The 12,713-nt window shown below is 39.8% G+C and overlaps 2 protein-coding genes across 2 annotated transcripts; both read left to right on the forward strand.

The window, feature by feature from the left end:
* Positions 1 to 2,092: 2,092 nt before the first annotated feature.
* LOC148295639 (senescence-specific cysteine protease SAG39-like) lies at positions 2,093 to 3,435 on the forward strand. Its single transcript, XM_088250840.1, has 2 exons — positions 2,093 to 2,579; positions 2,702 to 3,435. Exons 1-2 carry the CDS (start codon positions 2,153 to 2,155, stop codon positions 3,292 to 3,294), a joined length of 1,020 nt encoding a protein of 339 aa, XP_088106966.1. The 5' UTR covers positions 2,093 to 2,152; the 3' UTR covers positions 3,295 to 3,435.
* An 808-nt stretch (positions 3,436 to 4,243) lies between these two features.
* Positions 4,244 to 5,581, forward strand: LOC110748161 (senescence-specific cysteine protease SAG39-like). Its single transcript, XM_021948189.2, has 2 exons — positions 4,244 to 4,702; positions 4,810 to 5,581. Exons 1-2 carry the CDS (start codon positions 4,267 to 4,269, stop codon positions 5,388 to 5,390), a joined length of 1,017 nt encoding a protein of 338 aa, XP_021803881.2. The 5' UTR covers positions 4,244 to 4,266; the 3' UTR covers positions 5,391 to 5,581.
* Positions 5,582 to 12,713: the final 7,132 nt, after the last annotated feature.

The following is a 12,713-nucleotide window of genomic DNA, read 5'->3' on the forward strand; positions in this document are numbered from 1 at the left end:
TGCTGCGGCTCAGAGGGAAGCAAAAAACCTTGCTAAAAAACAAGCTTACATCGCCATTTTCAAATGAACCAAAGGGTAACAGCAAACACTGAATTCCAATCCAAACTAGTCACAAAAGTTCTCTTGGAATGCAGATTATGAAAGAGCCAATCATCAAAATTAGGATAAGAAACACTGGATTGAAAGCATCCAGATCATCGTCCTTAGTAGGAGTGTTAACCTCCATATCCTTAGCATTTCCAGTTTCAGCAGCCTGAGCCTTGGCTTTCAGGATAACAGAACAAGTATCCCTACCATGCCCATAGCAACCACATTCAAAGCAAACCAACTTAATCCCTTCATAAACGACACCATAAGATCGACCTTCAACTTCAATGAAAGGAATAAGAGGCTTCGACAAATCAAGTTCAACACAAATTCATGCAAATTTACCTTTAGCTTGGCTCATAGTGAGAGCATCGACCTTGACAGTATGACCAATCAAATTGCCAATTTTTCCCATAACATTAGATCGGAAATACTTAACATTGAGACCATTGATTCTGACCCAAGCAATCATGTGTGTAACACACTGCTCCTTTGGATTAAACCCAGGCTTCCATTGTTGAGTCACAAGGTACTGACCAACAATTTGCCAAGGCCACCAGTAAGCACATACTGCATATCCTCCTTAAGCAAAAACTTAACAATGAAATAATTGTTCTCCAAATCAATCAAACTCATCGGACCCTTCAGGGCTTAGCGAAGAAGCTGAGCATGAAGAAAATTATAAGTCAACGGACGACCCATAAGCTTGATGATTACAGAAGTTCTCCAAGGACAATACAGACACTCCTTAATTGACTCAGAGAATTTAATGCAAGGAATATCCCCATTCATAACCACATAATCGCCATCACCAATAACCAGATTATCTTCAGCTATGCAAGGGACACCAGAAACCTTATCTTTAAAACTCATCAGCAAAGGAGGCATAGGAAGAGAAGAATCCTCACCATTGCTACCTCCAACATCACACATCTCATGGGTATGAGCTCTTTTCTCACCAATACACACTCCATCTTTACCAGATCCACTAGATCCAGCAGAAAAAATGAATTTTGACATCGAAGCCACCACCGTGAACGATGGTACCAACCACTAGAAGCAACAAAAGAGAAAGGTGCGAGAGAAAAAATTGTCTAGTTCTCCAGAGCCCTAGAGACTCTTTTCTGAGGGAATCAAAATGGGTGGTGCATTTTTGAGTAAGACTGGCTCACACGCCCATTTTGTACCACCCAATTTGTTGTAGTAAAGGTTGTTTCTTTATCATCGCTTTATTGGCAAGCTCATAATCTCCATTCTTCTATCTCCATATTGTTAGTTTAGATTCTAAAGAAGCAGAACATGTACAGTGACTGAAGTAACTTGCGATGCACTAAACAAAATTCCAAAGTCTTTGTTTCAATTAACTTCTTTTAATTACCACAAAATTTCGTTGGATTCAAATTTAGATGGCATAGTAGCACACTTGCATGGAAATACCTATGTACCAATATAAATTCGGTTAAACTCAATAGTTAATGATCACTCACTCAAACCCACAACCCACACCCGGTCGTAACTTAAGGCCATTTCCAATGAGGGCATGAAATGGGGCTATACCTCATGGCTAAAAAATATATGCTTAGGGCCCAAAAAGAGTAACAGGGCTAGCTGCCAATTTTCCTTACCAGGATGAACAAAAAATAGGCTCAAACTTAGCAGAATTCGTTACCTTCGAACATAACAAAACAGTAGTCAATGAATTGTGCATATAATTTTCAAATTGTTGAAAATTTAACAATAATAATATGAAATAATTAAGTTTAAGATCCCATATAGTTGATGGTCCATTGTGTATATATTTTGTATATAATATCAAAATGAATTAGAGGTCAAATATATATGTGAGCTATATATTTTAAAAATTAGAGGTCCATATCTGAGCATTTTCTAGGGCACGTAGATTGCAGATCATTTTTGGGGGCACGGAGAGGGCATGGCATGGCCATTCAGTAGAATCAATACTCTATAAATTGTGACCAGTCTACCATTTCGGTACACCTGCTCATATCATTTACTTCATCAAATTCAAACCCCAGCTGCTTCTAGCTAGTACACTAGCTATATCATGGAGCTATGGAAATGTATTGGTTTCGGCTTGATCCTCATGTTCGGGGCTTGGTCTTGTGAAGCCACCTCTCGCAGTCTCCAAGATGCATCTATGTACGGGAGATATGAGCAATGGATGACTCGTTATGGGCGTGTATACAACGACGTTAACGAGAAGGAGAATCGTTTCAAGATATTCAAAGAAAATGTGGCGTTTATAGAATCATCCAATAATGATGTGAACAAACCCTACAAGTTAGGTGTTAATCAATTTGCAGACCTTACGAATGAAGAGTTCAAAGCCTCAAGAAATGGATTCAAGGGGCATGAATGTTCAACAAAGACGACTTCTTTCAAATATGAAAATGTTAAGGCGCCAGTGCCAGCTACAATGGACTGGAGAAAGAAAGGAGCTGTAACCCCCATCAAGGACCAAGGCCAATGTGGTAATTAAGCGTCTAGGTTCATTATTATTAATCAGTTATAGTAACACTATATAATCTTCTTTTGGAGTTTAGTAATATTTTTATGTTATTCTAACTACTATTAATTGCAATGAAAAAAATAGGATGTTGTTGGGCTTTTTCGGCAGTGGCAGCGACCGAAGGCATTACTCAGCTTACAACTGGTAAACTGATCTCTTTGTCTGAGCAAGAGCTAGTTGACTGTGACACCAGCGGTGAAGACCAAGGTTGTGAGGGTGGCTTGATGGATGATGCCTTTCAGTTCATCCAACAAAACCATGGGCTTAGTACGGAAGCTAATTACCCCTACAATGGTGTTGATGGTTCATGCAATACTAAGAAGGCAGCAAGTATTGCAGCCAAGATAACTGGCTATGAAGATGTGCCTGCAAACAGCGAAAAAGCCCTTCTAACCGCTGTTGCTCATCAACCAGTTTCTGTTGCCATCGATGCTGGAGGTTCCGATTTCCAGTTCTATTCAAGTGGTGTCTTTACAGGAGCCTGTGGAACGAGCCTTGACCATGGGGTTACCGCTGTTGGTTATGGCGTTAGCGATGATGGGACTAAGTATTGGTTGGTTAAAAACTCATGGGGTACAGAATGGGGTGAAGAGGGGTACATAAGGATGCAAAGAGATGTTGAAGCAAAAGAAGGTCTATGTGGCATTGCTATGGAAGCCTCTTACCCCACTGCTTAGCTTAAAATTAAACCAGTGCCCACTATATGGTTTGTAAGTACTATGATATGTACTTGTATGTGTAAAATACTTTATAAGATATGTACTGTGGCTGTAAGAAAACTTAGCCATTTGTGAAAAGCTTATTCAGTTTCATTTTGTTGGTTTATCAATACCCTGATCAATTTGGAATTTTAAAATCACTGGGTTTATAAAAGAAACAGATATTCTTCCCAACAGTTCTTATCCTGTGAAGACTTTCTAAAAAACCAACAAATATTCCACTATCAAGTTAAACTTAATTTTAAAACATTTATGAACACTGCACTCACTAAACATTTGATTGCTAAAATGGATGGAGTTGAACCCTAGCCTAATCCCTCGCCTACACTTACTGAACTTAATTTTTGGTGCAATAAAAACTTATTGCTTATATAACAGTTCCCTCCAAGTTATTAGAGAAGAGAAATAGCCAATTGAACAACGTAAATACTTTTTTGTGTTTTTAGGGTTTGAGGCCTTCACAACAAGAAAAATAAAATAGAAAATTTGAGCATTCTTCTTGAAGACAAGGAATTTGCCAAAAAGAGACGGAAGAATTCCAAAAAACAATGAAGAAACCATTAGAGCATTTTGGACTTTTACTATATATATATTGTCCTTCAAATCATTATTTACTATTCTTCTGCCAGTACGGCTCATATAAAAAAGAATTTGCCAGAAAGAAACTGAGGAATTTGAGAAAACAATGAAGAAACCACGCGCATTTTTTATGTGTGCTATTGTCCTTCATAGCTTTGGGTCCATCAGCACATAGTACGAACCCATTTATTTACTATTAATCTGACAGCAGGGTTCATGTAAGAACTTTTATTGGGCGACAAAATAAGATTGCAGATATTGAGAATAGTAAGGTCATCAAATCACTATTTAAACTGCACTTTGATTCATTTACTTTACCAAACCCTAGTTTCTCCCAGTACTAGCTATACAATGGAGTTCATTAAGCAGCTGTGGAGATGTGTTTGTTTGGTCTTGATCCTTATGTTGGGGACTTGGTCTAGTGAAGCCACTTCTCGTAACCTCCAAGATGCATCAATGTACGAAAGATACGAACAATGGATGGTTCGTTATGGACGCGAATACAATGATGTTAATGAGAAGCAGAAGCGTTTTGAGATATTCAAGAAGAATGTGGCATACATTGAATCCTCTAATAGCGAGGTAAACAAATCTTACAAATTAAGTGTTAATCAATTTGCAGACCAAACGAATGAAGAAGTGAAAGCCTCAAGAAATGGATTCAAAGGGCGTGAGTACTCCACAAAGACTACTTCTTTCAAATATGAAAATGTGACAGTAGTACCAGCTACCATGGATTGGAGAAGCAAAGGAGCTGTAACTCCCATGAAAGACCAAGGCCAATGTGGTAAGCCTCTAATTTTTATTTATAAGTTGAAATTATTCTTCTTCTGGAATATTTTCAATTTTTTTGTTCTAGAAGCTATTTAATTGCAACAAAACTTATATGTGCAGGAAGCTGTTGGGCTTTTGCAGCAGTGGCAGCTGTTGAAGGAATTACACAGCTTGGAACTGGTAAATTAATCTCTTTATCAGAACAAGAGGTGGTTGATTGTGACACCGAAGACCTTGGATGTGGCGGTGGCTGGCCCGATGGTGCCTTTGAGTTCATCAATCAAAACAATGGCCTTAGCTCCGAGGCTAGTTACAACTACACGGGTGTTGACGGTAGATGCAACACCCACGCTACCCACGCAGCCAATATAACTGGCTACGAAGATGTGCCTGCAAGCAATGAGGAAGCCCTTCTTAAGGCTGTTGCTAACCAACCTGTTTCTGTTTGCATTGATGCTGGAGAAAACGATTTCATATACTATACAAGTGGAGTCTTTGCAGGATCATGTGGACTAGAAATGGATCATTGTGTTACCGCAATTGGTTATGGCGTCAGTGACGATGGCACAAAGTATTGGTTACTGAAAAACTCATGGGGCACGGATTGGGGTGAAGAAGGGTACATGAGGATGCAAAGAGATGTTTATGCAAAAGAAGGTCTATGTGGTGTAGCTACGCATGCGTCTTACCCCATCGCATAAATAAATTTACCATCAAACTAATAAAACTACCAAGATAACTAGGAGGTGCTATGATGTGTATCAGCTTGTAAAACTTCATAAACACATTGCATCCGTTCAGCTTTGTTTAGTTGAACTAATAAATTGAAAAAGCCATGTAATCTTAGGTGGTGCAAAAGTCAAGGGACTTGGATCAATAACAACTTCTGTGTGGATCACACCCAATATCTCTCATCATAATTGGACTTATGCCAAATTTTGTATAATATTTAATTATTTTAAATTTAACCATTTTTTTAGGATATCTATATAGAAAAAAGCGTTTTCCTATCAAAATGGAAAATATATGACCTTGTCTTTTTTGGTCAATCACAGTTCATTCATGCCCCAAAACTATAGGGAGAAAAAAACAGAGATTAGAGCACCTCCATCGCAGCTGTTTTGCCCGGGCAGGAGGGGGCCTAGGCCTAGCTTTTGGCTCTAGCACACAATGGCAAGACCAGACAGTTGATGGGGTCCACAAGCCTGGGCAGGCCCAAAGGCAAATCTTGCCTGGGTTTGCTCATGTCATTGATGACGTCAGCAACTAAAAAAATTTAAAAAAATTGAAAAAAATACTAAAATTTTCAGAATTTATATATATATATAAATACCTAGTCCTATTTTACACTTCTCATGCCAAAATTAATTGGTTTAAGTATAAAAAATATAAAATAAATTAAAATGAATAGTAATTGCCCTTGCCCTTGCCCTTTGGGGTGGAACCAAAAAAGGCAAGGCTGACACTATTCACATGAATAGTGTCAAACTTTGCCTTGCCTTTGCCTTGCCCTTTGCCTTGGTGGAGGTGCTCTTACAAGAGCCGAAATGGCCAATACATAGGAACAAAGAATAAGAAGCACATAGGATGGGAGTTCAAACTAAAAACCAGTATAGTCTAGCAAAATGAATCTTCCCTATTACAAAGCCAAAACAAAAGCAAACAAAGCCATCGCCGCAAAGGGAACAAGGACGACACCAACATAACCACAAAGAAACCCACCAATTTGCCGCCGAGAACAAAATTTCCCCAAAGCACAAAAGTACATCAACACAAAAACATCCATCCAAGACTCACAATTTCCAAGGCCGAATCCGCCTATGTTGAAATTGATACTTAGGTGACGAGGGGTAAATTTAACTAACACTACTACGTTTTTCTATTTGCGCGACGAAGAAAAAATCGTCGCATAAAAGATCATAGCGCGACGGACAATCATATGCGTAGCGCAAATAGAGCGACGAAGGAATGTCGTCGCGCAAAACAACTACGCGCGACAGAAAAAATACCGTCGCGTAAAAGAACTTTGCGTGACGTTACCTTGAGCGACGAATAACTAATCGTCGCATAAAAGACCATTGCGCGACGGACAATCATATGCGTCGCGCAAACTAGAGCGACGAAGATCTTTCGTCGCGCGAAAAACATTTAGCGCGACAGGAAAAACGACCGTCGCGTAAAAAAAGGGGAAAAAACGCGAACAAATATTGTGGCGCCTAAATCTTGCGCGACGACTCAACTCGTCGCAAATGAAATCTTTGCGCGACAAAACACCTGTCCGTCGTGCAAGGTACGATATACAAAACCATTAATCCGAAGCCTTAATTTTAATTTTACCATCTAAATCATATGTTTTTCATTGATTTTAGTGAAGATCATCATTCATACCCTTTTAATTATGGCAATGGTAGAGGAGAATCTTTTGGTATGGTTATCAACCTCCATACGAATAAATTTCAGGGTTATCAATTTCCGTACGAATATTTTTGTAGGGTTATCAACCTCTATATGTTTTGAAACTAAAAAGTGTTCATTCAACTCTACAAAACTAATTTCAACGATCCAACCGTTAAATGTGTTTGTATATAGTGTGAGATCGTATACCACAAAAATCGCAAATAACAAATATGCAGAGATCTAGAAATGGGACAAAATACTCAACGGTTATAAATGATAACGTTTGCGCGACAAAGCTTTGCGCGACGAATAGATGTTCGTCGCTCGGTGTAGCGCGACCAAAAAATCAATACGTCGCGCAAGATAAATAGCGGGAAAACAAACAGTGTTCCAGTTGTTTCGCGCCACAACTTTGCGCGACGACAGTGCAAATTAGTCGCGCAAGGTGGTTATCGTGGCTGTCAAACTGGGCTTTTGCGCGACTGCAATTCTCAATTGCGCGACTAAGAACGTGTGCGACGAAATCATGTTTCGTCGCGCAAAGGTGTGATGTCGGCACGTGTTTGCGCGCCGAGCATGTCGATTTTGCGCGACGGAATTGCCATGTGCGACGAAAAAATGTGTTCGTCGCGCAAATGTGTGATGTCGGCACGTGTTTGCGCGCCAAGCATGTCGATTTTGTGCGACGGAATTTGCCTTGTGCGACGAAAACATGTGTTCGTCGCACAGAGATGTGATGGCGGCACGAGTTTGCGCGTCGCTGAAGTGGAAATTGCGCGACTTATTCCTTTGCGCGACGAATTAACCCTTCGTCGTGCAAAGCCGTCTTCTTTAACAGATCCATTTCAGCCATTGCAGAGGCAAACTGAAAAATCAGTTTTGCCTCCTCTGCTTCTGCCCCTCTCTCTCTCTGTTTTCTCCATTTTCTCAGCTGCAAATAAGTTCAGGACATATTGAAGAAGGTATTTTATTAGTTTTGTATTTATTTAAAATATCAATTTAATTTATTTATATATTGTTTTTGTGAAAATATATTTGTATTCTGTTGTTAAATTATGCACGGCAATGTACGAAGTTAATTGAAATTAACTTCATACATTTTTTATTGTAAAGCTTAGTTCCCGTTCGAGGTTAGTTGGACCGCGCATGGGTGGGTAAACCACGACTACGGTCCAATTAATTCTTGAATTGTCCCATATTTTCGACAGTTTGGAAATGTATAGTCGTGTCACGTAGTTTACAGCTACATGATTAGGTTTCGATTGTGGAGATTTCGGTGTCATCTCGGTACGTTCTTCGGGTGGTACGTAGGTATTTGATATCTACAGTACACCTCAAGAACTGTAGCGAGATGCTGCCGAAATTCATCCACGTCGAAATCTAATCTCATGTAGCTGTAAATGACGTGGCATGACTATGCATTTCCGAATGGGATAGGGCCCTTACCGGAGGCATAAGGTGATGTTATGATTTTCTAAGAATACAACATAATTGTTGTATTGTGATTGTGGTTCCAGGAATTATGAGCAGAAGGTGGATACAGAACCCGAATAGGTGCGCAGACGAATACTTGGATGGAATCGAGGATTTCATTGACTTTGCACGGACACACAACCCGGGTGCAACTAGAATCCGTTGTCCTTGTAGGAGCTGTAACAACACGTTGTGGGACACAATTGAAAATGTTTGATTTCATTTTGTGAGGAATGGAATGATTGAGACATACATCACTTGGAACTATCACGGGGAACAATTAGACATTGCTTCGTCTTCAAGGGCCACAAGAGCCAGTGATAATGTTGAACCCAATGTTGATCCTAATGAACAAGTTACGGATATTATAAATGATGCATTTCCATTTGCATCGACCAGCAGCAATCAGGAAGGGGAAGATGACGTGCCTACAGAAATGGACAGTGCAGAGTTCGAACAGTATGAAAACATGTTAAGAAATGCCAACCAAGAGTTATACCCGGGGTGCGAGAGCTTTTCCGTTCTAACGGCGATTGTGGAGCTAATGCAGGGAAAAATAAAGTATCGTATGTCGAATCTGTGTTTCGATTACTTTTTGGGGGTTTTCAAGAAAATGCTTCCAACGGACAATTGTTTGCCGAAAGACCACAGGGCGGCGCAGAAGATGTTGAGTGGTCTTGGATTGGGTTATAAAAAAATCCACGCTTGCAAAAACAATTGCATGTTATTCTACAAAGAGTATGAAACGTTGGATACATGCCCTATATGCAATGAGTCGAGGTTCAAACAGACGTCTCATAATAGAATGACTAAGGTTCCGCAAAAAGTCATGCGTTATTTGCCCCTAAAACCAAGATTGCAGCGACTGTATATGTCGACGCATACTGCCACAGACATGAGATGGCATAAGGAAAAATGGGTAGACGACGATGTGATGCGGCATCCTGCAGATGGGGAGGCATGGAAAGCATTCGATCGAACGTTCCCCGAGTTTGCTGTTGATCCCCGGAATGTTAGATTGGGACTTGCCACAGACGGATTCAATCCGTATGGGGTTCTAAACCAACACCACAGCACTTGGCCGATTTTCGTATTCCCATATAATTTACCGCCTTGGAAATGCATGAAAAAAGAGTACATGATGATGACTGTTTTGATAACTGAGGATCCTGGCAGGTCAATCGATGTGTACTTAAGGCTGTTGGTTGATGAGCTCAAGGATTTATGGATAAACGGTGTGCGCACGTACGATAAATCCACCAGGAAGATGTTCACTTTGCGGGCGGCAGTTATGTGGACTGTGAATGATTTTCCCTCATATGCAATGGTGTCGGGGTGGAGCACAAAGGGTTATATGGCATGCCCTGTATGCAAGAAAGATGTGACTTCTGGTTGGCATGCTGGAAAAGTGTGTTATCTTGGACATCGAAGATGGTTGCCATGGGACCACGAGTGGCGGAAAAAGGATAAAGAGTTTGACGGGAACAAAGAGAATCGCGCAAGACCTAGAGAATCGTCCGGTGATCAGATCTTGGAACAGCTGAACCGTTTGGAATATGTAAGTTATAAGTGTTTTGTATTTGACATATATATTGTAGTATTTAATTTTCTGAAACTAATATGTGAATGTTTTTAATTAATATTAGGTGAATAAGTTGAAATCAGAGAATTCCCCCTCTTACAGTGAAGAGTTATATAACTTAGCATTCGGCCCAATTAGGGCTGAATTGTTCTCGGGTTGTCATGTTAACGGCGTCAAGTTTTTGGGGACTGCACGAGATGACAAGTTGTGTACGCAAAACAGCGGTGTCCTTGTTCCGGGTGGAGGCGAAAGTACGGACATTAATTTCTATGGCAAACTCACAACTGTCGTGCAATTGCTTTACAAAGACCGATACCAAGTGATCATGTTTAAGTGTCGATGGTTTGATACGAACCCAAATAGGCAGGGAAGTGTTAAAATTGATCATGGGTTACTATCTGTGAACATCAACAAAACTTGGTATGATGACGACCCTTATATTTTGGCAAACATGGCAAAACAGATTGTCTATCTAGATGACCCTAAAGCAGGGAGCGGGTGGAAAGTTGTTCAGCAGATGGATCAGAGGAATGTGTATGCTATACCAGAACAAGACCCATCTGACAACGACGTCGCTGACCAACGTTTCGAATCTTCCATGGAACATGATGCAGAAACACTTCTAGATACAAATGTCGTACAAGAACCCTTTCAGCTTGAAGGAGTGTCTTCAAGAGAAATACCGATTCAGTCAATTACAATTGACCTCGGTTTTCTTCCGCGATACGATCCAACCACGGCCCCGAACAACGATGATGATGTACTTATGGAGGAGGAGGAGGAGGAGGATGAGGAGGAGGATGAGGAGGAGGAGGAGGACGAGGATTGGGAGACCCAAAGTGATCACAGCGACGATAACGAAGATTACTATAGTTCGGATGATGAATAATGTAATTTATTTGCGAATTGCCATGTAAAACATAGTAATGTGAAATTATTTGTAATTTCATAATGTTAGTGTAAAGATTTTGGTAACGTATGCTTGTTTGAATATATATACTTGCATAATCAGGAGAATCTGTAAAACAAAAAATTGCATAATCAGGAGAATCTTTTAATTTAAAAAAAACAAAAAAAACAAATTTTCAATGACCTTTTGCGCGACGAACAATGGGTTAGCGTCGCGCTAACTGACTTTGCGGGACGAATATCGTCGTCGCGCAATAACATAATTTTTTTGACATACAAGTGAATTCTCCGCGTAGACTCTGTAAAAAAAAGACTGGTCGTCTCGTCTCTCCGACCGATCGCCTATTTCCCGCGACGAAGAAGATTATTGCGTCACGCATGGATGGTTTGCGGGACCTAGAGATTAGTCGCGCAAAGTAGAAAATATCTCCAAATTGTGAAAATTCTTAGTGACCCTTGCGCGACGAGAGACCCTATTCCGTCGCAGGATGACAGATTTAGGGACGAATATTAGTCGTCGCGCAAAAAATATAACAAATATGGAAAATTTATAAGGAAACTCTTTTGCGCGACGAATATGCTCGTCGCAAAAGGTACTTCACAATAATAAAAATTATAATGAATTTCCAGAAATTATAAGACCATGTTTCCGCGACGGAGAATGGCATGTTCGTCGCGTAAACTCCTTTCCGACGACTCTATTCGTCGCGCAAACATGTTCGAAGTCTGAAAAATCTGTTAAACTAGTCCAATAATAGAAAAAAAATATAAAAAATTTCATTTGCAGCTCAAATAATTACACTTTAAATCTCAGTAAATTGGTCACGACCTTCTTTGTGCGGGAACGCCTGTTTTATAGCTGGGAGAGAACAAGGAAGACAAATGTGCGAAATATATTTTGAAACTAAAAAGTGTTCTTTCAACTCTACAAAACTAGTTTCAACGATCCAACCATCAAACATGTTTGTATATACTGCAAGATCGTATACCCCAAAAATCACAAAAAACAAATATTCAGAAATCTTGTAACGAACCAAGGTACTTCAACGGTTATAAATGAAAAATCACGATTTAACGGTTATTTTAATTCTGATTTTCATAATTTTTTACAACTAGACTCATTGACCCTATATAAATACAATGATTGAATTTGATCTTCAATTAAAATGATGTACACTAGTGGATACCACAAAATCTAAAGGTATATATAACAAAAGTATAAGCAAACTTTCTATTGTTATAGAGAATGAATTGGGTTTTGATGGCATACGCATTATACGAAACTCGTTTCAACGATCCAACCGTCAAACGTGTTTGTATATACTGTGAGATCGGATACCCCAAAAATCGCAAATAAAAAATATTCAGAGATCCAGAAATGGGACTATATATTTAATGGTTATAAATGAAACTGTTTGCGAGACGAATTGTTTCGTCGCGCAAAATATCGTTGCGCGACGCTACAGTATAATAGGTGGCGCAAAATAGTTTTGCGAGACGGACATTATCGTCGCGCAATGTTATAGTTTTCAGCATTTAGGGTTTAGGGTTTATGGTTCAGGGTTTAGGGTTTAGGGTTCCAGGGTTCAGGATTTGCGCGACGCAGAGATATTTACGTCGCGCAATGCGGCGAAATTGTGGCGCTTCATTTTGCCGCGCATTA

The sequence above is a fragment of the Prunus avium genome, chromosome 3 (genome assembly GCF_965620075.1).
Source record: "Prunus avium chromosome 3, drPruAviu1.hap1.1, whole genome shotgun sequence".
In the NCBI taxonomy this organism is placed as follows: Eukaryota; Viridiplantae; Streptophyta; class Magnoliopsida; order Rosales; family Rosaceae; genus Prunus; species Prunus avium.

Coding starts and splice junctions, on each gene's coding strand:
- LOC148295639 (XM_088250840.1), top strand. CDS start 2,153: ATGGAGCTATGGAAATGTATTGGTTTCGGCTTGATCCTCATGTTCGGG. Junction 2,580..2,701: donor CAAGGACCAAGGCCAATGTG/GTAATTAAGCGT, acceptor TGAAAAAAATAG/GATGTTGTTGGGCTTTTTCG.
- LOC110748161 (XM_021948189.2), top strand. CDS start 4,267: ATGGAGTTCATTAAGCAGCTGTGGAGATGTGTTTGTTTGGTCTTGATC. Junction 4,703..4,809: donor GAAAGACCAAGGCCAATGTG/GTAAGCCTCTAA, acceptor TTATATGTGCAG/GAAGCTGTTGGGCTTTTGCA.